The sequence below is a fragment of the Crocodylus porosus genome, unplaced genomic scaffold (genome assembly GCF_001723895.1).
Source record: "Crocodylus porosus isolate Cpor-Errol unplaced genomic scaffold, CroPor_comp1, whole genome shotgun sequence".
In the NCBI taxonomy this organism is placed as follows: domain Eukaryota; kingdom Metazoa; phylum Chordata; order Crocodylia; family Crocodylidae; genus Crocodylus; species Crocodylus porosus.
This window is the reverse complement of record NW_017728939.1, coordinates 6,987,365-6,995,645: the sequence shown is the minus strand read 5'-3', so window position 1 is coordinate 6,995,645 and position 8,281 is coordinate 6,987,365. Positions and strand designations below refer to the sequence as shown.

The following is an 8,281-nucleotide window of genomic DNA, read 5'->3' as shown; positions in this document are numbered from 1 at the left end:
GCACTCTTTCCTGCTTATGCAGGGGGTCGGACTCGATGATCTATTGAGGTCCCTTCCGACCCTAGCATCTATGAATCTATGAATCTATATGTGTCCATAAGCACACACACACACACACACATATATATACATACATATAAATATATATACACACACACACATATACACATATATATACACACACACACGTATACATTTCTCTGCTACCCTCTGTACACACATGGATTTGGGGACATACATATGGACAGTACTTCTGTTAGCACAAGATCAAGCGCACATTTGTACATTTGGGCTGAACAGGTTTTGCTCCCATTGCTCCTCTGAAAACCACTGTTAAAACTAATTATTATTTTCCATATTTACTCACATACCACATGAACCTTCCCCCCAAAATATGACTTCCTAAACTGGGGTGTGTGTCTTTAGAGCGGTCTTTCTGCCCAGAAGTACCCCACTTTGATTCTTGCCTCACTCAAAGTTTCAATCAAGTGCCAGTGAGCAGAAATGCTATTTCTAGTCCGGCAGCTGGGGGACTCAATTGACTTGCTGACTCACTGCTCTTTATAGGTTTTAATGACCATTTCTCCTTTTTTACGGTCTTGGTGTTCCACCATTCAAGCTAACCTTTCTTAAGGCAGTTTTGATGTCCACTCGCTATTCTTGGTCTCTTTCCTCCTAGTTCAAGACCCTACAGACTGCTCCTGTCTCTTTTCAAAGTTGCAGAACCACTCGCAGAGACCAGCCTTCAGCAGCAGCTCTAGCTTCAGCTTCTACTTAAGCAGAAAAGAAAGGGTTTTGCTTGAACCTGAAGATTAGGCTCTGCCCCTGCTCTGTGCAATCATAACTGGGAAAATCTTTTTTTCTTCCTCCCCTCTTGCCAAAAACAAAGTGCATGCCTCATTTGGAGGGGTGCAGGGTGTAGCCGTGTTGGTCTAAGGACATGGGCAGACAAGGTTCTTTGGGTGAATCTGATATCTCTTATTAGACCAACTTAAATAGTTGGAAAAATGTTTTCTTAGCAAGCTTGTGGGTTTAAGAACCCTTCAGCAGGCTGAGGAAGCATTTGCAGCTGGTGTGTGCTCTTCCTCTTATTTGGAGGCATGTGGTATGTGACAAGACATGGCACTAACTTTCACCGTGGTGCTCAAATTCAGTAGAGAGCAAGGGAAAAAAATACTCCCAAAAATTGTTGCCAACACTTTATTCCTTTTTGGCCGATATCTTTCCTAATTCTTATATTAAAAATGTTCGCTGTCTCCTTAAGTGACTAGAATTTATAGCCAATAGTGCTGTAATTTCCTTCGACTTCCTTCTCCTTCAATAATACATCCACACTCAACCATAAACAAAAAAAGAGTAGCGGGGTGGGAAAAAAGAGAGAGAGACAGATTTTCAGCTGCTGGAAACAGATTTATCTCCACAGGCTCTGCAAGACAATAGCTCCATGGAGCTCTGCTGAATGACACCAGCTGAGAACCTGACCCATAGAGACATACCATAGTCCTTTGGCACAACGACAAAATAGAGGCAGACTTGTCCACTGGTATAATTCTGGGGATAATTTGGAGACAGGACTACTCCATCTGAACCGGTGTACTGGCCGCCGCATGGTGCTGAAAGAGAAAAGAGAAGACATCACTGGAACAGCTGTTGCCAAAGACTTGCATCCTGCCATCAGCCCTTGTCTTCACTGCTTTGAGACGGGTCCAGCTGCATGTCTGCAATTCTGCACAGGGCTGGCCGCCCCGATCCGTGATCGATTCTACACTTCAGGCACTGCGGCGCTCATTCAAAGTGCCTATACAGAAAAACACAGCTTATTCTAAGTAGAGCGCATGGCTGCTTCACATTGAATTATTAACACTCCACCGAGGCGGGTGGGTGCCATGTAGGGTATGTTGCCTAATGTGTGATTTCCACTGCTATTCCTTTGATCCTAACGCGCAGAACTTGGAGGGATGAGTTCCCCACGGTTTTCAGCAGTGGGGTCTTGGCTCTGGCAGAACAAGGTCACACCACGGATCTCTCCTGCTATGCTACATATTCCCAGCTTGTCCCTGCCTCGTCCCGTGCTCCTCTTTGGAAGTGGATCTGAGTGGAAACTTTTAGTCAAAGTCATCTTTGATGGGGGACAAAAATAGGGAAACAGGTTGTGAAATGAACTTTTCCTATGTTCTTTTCAGCTCTGGTCACGACACAGGAAAGCACGTGCTCCTGAACGAGGACTGCTCAGCATGTGTTTAAGGAAAAGACTGAATCGGATCCTATGCCAAGAATACAGATTCCACCATGCTGGATCCAACTAGTGATCCATTTATTCCAATTCATTCTCTCCGGCAGATGCCTCATAGAAAGATGCAAGAAACCTGATAAAGGGGCAACAGTAAGCTGATGTGTACACACAGAGGACGTCTTGTCCCAATATCGGACCATGAGTCATTTTATTTTTCATTCAAAAATACTTGTGGGGGCAAAAACTGCTCCATATGCTTTGAGAAGCTCTATCTGAAAGGGGTGCCCGTGTGGGGGAGTAGTCTGGCATGGCAGCCGAACTCAGCGGGGCAAGCGTGGATATTTTGCTGCTGTTTCTCAGTTTGTCCCGCCAGCTCTACCTGTACAAGTTGGTCGAGGTTTGTTCCAGACAGGCTTCCCATCCCCTCCCATTATGCACGTCAGGGTGGAGACGCCTTCGATCTCATAGCCTCCGTCACAGTAGTAGGTGATCGTCGACCCGAGTTTCAGATCTGTGCCCACTCGGGTACCATTCTTAATCAATCCAGGGTCAAAGCACGACTCCCTGGGGTTTTCTGCAAAATAAAATTGCTGGTGTACTTTATTATGCTGAGGACTAATTAAAATACCCATCATTATACATAACTGTACAGGAGTTGTATGCCCACTGACTACAGCAGGGGATTGTTACCACTTACTGGAAGGTTTTGGACAAGTCACTTATAATTTCTCTAATCCCTCACCTGTAAAATGCGAACAACACTCACTTTGCCAAGATGCTCTGAGCCTTAGTTAATGTTTGTATAGTGCTTTACGATCCTCAGAAGAAGAGCATTTATGAAACAAAAACTCAGGGGCTGGTGTGCCATGGGTGAGGTTACCGGCCATTTGTACAGAATCTCGGCTGGGCCTCTTATTTCAGACCCACGATCAGTTGCGATTACTGTAAATTATAGATGCATATAACGAGACTAATTAAAAACTAATTAGGTAGACAGACAAAAGGGACAACGTTTTTAGAAATACCTAGAGTAGCAGAAGAGGTTACAGCTCATTTCCAAAAGAGCAAAGAAGTTTTGGACCTGTCCAAAGCAGTTTTAGAAACTCCATCACTAGAAGGTTTTAAGAAGAGGCTGGGTCGGCATCCGTCCAGAATGGGTAAAGAACAGGGCATCCTGCATGTCTGCAGGAGGTTGGACTAGACAGCAGTTAAGGTCCCGTACAATCCTACAACGATTTAATGAAAATTGTTGCCCCTGGCACCATTAGAAGTTTCCAAGCAGCTGTAGTGTGCCACAAAGCAGTCAGATCCCAGTTTCAAGCTTCAGCACATTTTCTGGGATTTTTTTTTTCCTGATCTAGGATTGTACTTCAGCTCATTAAAAAAACCAAGGCCATTTGTAAGATTTGGACCCCAATTATCGGCTTATGCCGCAGGAAGCAGCAATGTTCAGATCCCAGATTTTGGTTCTGAGCATTCTCTAATTACCAGCAAAAGCCCCAAATAGCACAAAGGTCCTATCAACGACAAGCAATACAACAATATGCTGCTACTGAGTCGGTAGAATACACTATTTTGATTAAACTCAGTGCATTACATCTTTGTGCACTTTGCTGAACTGGGGACAGAATCCAAGGAAACTTTGCAAACCAGAACGCATACATGTATACTGGGCCTTTAAGAGTCATGGACCTTTTTTCCCTTTAGCACATTTTCGATGTGCCACAGCTATCCCTGGCATCTTGCTGGCATCTACCACTTTAACAGCTGACAGATTAGTGCTCTCACCATGATATTATATAGTGCCATGTGCTAGCTGGTTCTTTAGCCAGATGTGCAGCATGGCAGAGATCATTGCACAATGAGTACACACAAAATGAAGACATTTTTTTCTCTCTGTTCTCCATGCCCTGCAGAGTTAAAATCCCAATTTACATATGAAATTCTAGCAAAGACTACAGACTGTCAGGGTGTGGATTTTTCCCCCTGTTCTTTTGAGCACTTTTCTTCTATTCCAGTATGAAATATAATTAGGGGCTTTGATTAATCCTGTGCCTTTGTCATTTGGAAATTGCTCATTAAAGCTGAGGGCTTTTCTGTGAGCTCTGGGGTCTGTGAACAATTACGATGTGCCTGAGAATTCGATCATGGGGTTTGACTATATTTTGGGAGGGGAGGGGGGGATGAGGTAAAACTCAGCCCCTTGGGTCCTGCTTCTTTTCTTTGTTTGCGCCGAAAAATAGGATTAGCTTCATCGTTTCCTTTATATGACAGCTCTGCCATTCACCAGTAGTTCAGGGTAGGCAATGCCCATATAATTTTAACTGTCAGGGATGAAGGATCTGACCTTGGGTCGGTCCTCCCTCCAGCTGCCATAGTCTTGTTGTGTGATGCTGGACAACCCACTTGCCCACTCCATGCCTTCCCCTAATTGTCAAATGGGACTATCCCACCCAGATGCCTTGGGGAGAGGAGAAGAGTGTTTTTTCTATGCACATGCAAACTGCAAGGCCAGAGAGAATTAATGCACTGATTGTACAGGAACTTGGATGCTCAGATACAAGACAATAATGAAGTTTTGCTCTTGGAAGATTAGGATTTTTTTTTTTTATTTCATTGTTTGCCGTGTGTGTTCCTATGCCTGTTCTGGCTGGAGCAGAAGCTGGAAATAATAAAGAAACTGTGAGTACCAATATGTAAAAGAAGCCAGGGCCAGGAAGTTTAGTTTCACCCAAAGCGATGGAGAGCAGAAGCACAAGGCCATGGGGACAGACATGCTGCTCTGCCCCCCTTAACCCTTACACGTTACATTTGGCTCATTGGGTACCACCCTTTTCCTTTATATTCCTTTGTAAAGTGGTTATTAATAAAACACTTTCAGGGTTGAACATTGCCACCCTGCCTAATCTGGAATAAAGGCAAAGACCAGACCTTCAGGTCAGGCCTGGATTTCAAGAACCAGAACTTAGATCTGAGATCAGAAGCTGAGCACCCCGCTATACACTTGGTCCCTTGGCTTTATCAGCTGCATACTGAATGATTTGGGGCAGTTCATGAAGTGTCTCCAGTGTCCTAAAGAAAGCGATGGCAAAGCTGCATGGCAAAACCAGTGCAAAAATATCCCAAATGCCTTTTGCAAGAATACATGCATCACTCTCCTATCCAAAACACTTCTCCAGCTCTGCAGGTCTCAAGGTCTCTGAAAAGCTAATATTCATTATTAGTCCCCTCCATGCAGAAGTTGCACCCAACAGGCTCCTTATGACCATGTTATGCCTCTCTCGTTATTTTGAACAGTCTCACTGCCTTTCATCTAACAAGTTGATGTAGCTTCAACCTGCCAATCAGCCTCCCACCCAGCTGTCAGATGTCTTAGCCATACGCTTGATCTCAGTCTCTGCTCCTGCTTTGAAAAATCATGATGTTCAGTGCCCGAGTCATTCTGCCGACTGCTGAAAGGGGTTGGCGGCTGATTGCTGTACAGCAGCCCTGCTGCTTTTGTTGTTTTCTTCCTTCTTGACTGTTTCTCCATTCCCTCGAGAGTCTGTGTCCTTAGGTACAGCACTCTCCACAGCTGATGACGCACACTGCGATGCCAATAATATGCCCACCCCAAGCTACCAGCACCTTTTAATGGTGAGTATAGCAGGGGGATGAGACCTTCTCAAACCCAATGAGGAACGTGGTGCAATAGTAACAGCAGAAGTCCAGGAGATGCAACTTTTGATGACAGGCTCATTGAATGGCCATAGGCATGCCCATAGACAAGCCCCTGCCTCTGTGACTTCAGATTTCCCCATGTGAAACGAGGAGAGCAATATTTACCCACTGCACAAACTCAAAGCCTGTGAAATCAGTGGTGACATGTTCAAAACGCATGGTACCTGGCGGCAATTGAAAAACCATTTGGACTGAGTTACTCTGTCTGGCTCCAAGGGGACAGCCAGTCCACACCAGGCCCGTGCACTCAAAAACAGCAGCCTGACACCACTGCTGAATCCCGTGTAGGCCAATGTAGCAGACGGAGACAAAGACGAACAAGTCAGGGGGGACCTGGAGATGACTGTGCTAGACCGCAGACTGGACATGCTGGTGGGATACCGGGCTGTGGCCTCCCAGCTTGCATCTGCTTTGGAGGAAAAGGGACTTCCGTTTCCAACGTTGTACATTGTGCATGGTGGGGAGTGGCACTTCAAGGCAAGCTAGACCCAAGCTTACCTGTGACTGATCGGCAATTGTGTCCATCCTCACACATGAGATTATTATTTCAGCAATCTCTGTGCTCCTTTCCGGAGATGGAAATCCCTCGCTGAGCCGCAGCATTGTAAGCCACGTGTTATGGAACAAGTTAACAACGGCCTCAAAATGGACTGATTTGGGAAGGACAGTAAATAACTCACTCTTGTTGTGTTTGCTTTCAATTTCATGGTTTCTTTGCCTGTAGATTCAGGCCAGAAACAGAAATCAGAGGCACTAAAAGAGGCCATGAAAGGGTATAAGCTGTTTCATCACTGGAAACCAAATACAGCTTAAAACATAAACCCCCTTAAATCCACGGCACATTTTTTCTGTAAATTAACTTTCTTCCTGATGTTCAAAGATATTGCTGGAAGTCTCCTTTTATTATTCCTGAAGCTGCATTTAAGCCAGTGGCTCTACAACCTTTTTAGACTCAAGGCAATCCTTGGAAAACACCAGCTTCTAAGCTTTCACTTGTGGGTTTTTTGTTTTTTTGGGGGTTTTTTTGACTCTGGAAAAATAACAGAGCAAGTCTGTTGCAAAGAACTCAAGAAGACCACACCAAGATTTCTACTCGAAATCTGTGCAAACCATGTGTAGGTGTTTGCACAAGTAACAGTGCTCACCTTGGGCAGCACTTCATGGCAGTATCCTTAAACGATCTCTGGGCACTTTGGCTGGGAATCGCAGATTTAAGCCATCTTCATAGATGAGCTAAAGAGCAGACATATAAAGAAAGAACTGCCTTTTCTCAGACTCAAAATCAAACCTTTCTAAGGTTCAAAGCACTTGGTTACTTCCTCCCAAACCTCTGTGCTTTTTTTCATTTTGTTTTTTTTGCTACTTGGCACTTCCTTATACTTACTGGGACCCAAAGTAAAAATGCTACTGAGACAGGAGGTATTTGACTGGAGACAGGATGCGCACAAGGATGGCTTGTTGTGTGGTCTCCAGACCAACTGAACAGGCCCAAGAGGTTCGGAAAGTTCAGAGATGCATCCAAAGGCAGTGGACTGTACCTTCCAACCCACCAGTCTTGGACTTCCTTGAGGTTCACTGCCGCTATGACTGACCCAAAAAAATGGTGTTTCTATAAATTTTCTCCCTAGCATGTATCATCTCATGAATCCTCCAGAGAAGTCATCACAATGCTGATTCGGTGACAAAAGCCTTTTCAGAGTGACAGCTTGTGAGGCTCTCTCCATTGCACAGTCTGACTTCAGAGAAGGCTCTTCAAAAAACAGACGAGACACGTAAGAACAATACACATAGTCACATGCTAAATTTTAGTGATAGGAGGAAAAAGATCCAATAAACACATTCATAACAGCTGGAGGGAAAGCAACCGTACCACACGGCTTTGATCGCAAAGCAACTTGATCCGCACAGCAGTGTTACAGCAGTTCAGCACCCAAGATCGTAGGCTAATTTTCAAAATTGCTCAGCATATGACATTGAGGTCTTCTGGGAATATGGCCCTAAGGAAAGGAGTTGGACCTCAAAACCCTGCTTGGGATTTTTCTGAAATTTGGGCTCTGTATATTAAAAAAAAGTAAGCTAAAATGTGGACCAGCAGCATCAGGAAGACAGAGCTCCCATGTTTATGAGAACAAATGATCAGGTGCAAGAACAGAGCATGGAGAAAGTAAAGCAGAGTGGCACAACATGGGGATGGAAAAGTCCCTTTCGACCCTGTTTTTTCAGCTTTTTGAAGAGTCCGCTCTGTTCCCAAGGTCTTGTCTACACGCATAAAATTGCAAGATGTAATTCAAATACTACGCACTTTTACTCTCACACCAGAGTAGATGC

General features: G+C 44.6%; 1 protein-coding gene across 4 annotated transcripts in view; it reads right to left on the bottom strand.

Annotated features, from left to right (window-relative positions):
• CSMD2 (CUB and Sushi multiple domains 2) overlaps positions 1-8,281 on the bottom strand; it is a 640,139-nt gene that overhangs the window by 126,871 nt on the left and 504,987 nt on the right. For all 4 annotated transcript variants that reach the window (XM_019547773.1, XM_019547775.1, XM_019547774.1 and 1 more), the window contains 2 exons: positions 2,613-2,807; positions 1,497-1,613 (listed from right to left, as the gene is read on the bottom strand). In XM_019547773.1, the coding sequence (XP_019403318.1) occupies positions 1,497-1,613; positions 2,613-2,807 (312 nt within the window). The remainder of the gene's footprint in view (positions 1-1,496; positions 1,614-2,612; positions 2,808-8,281) is intronic.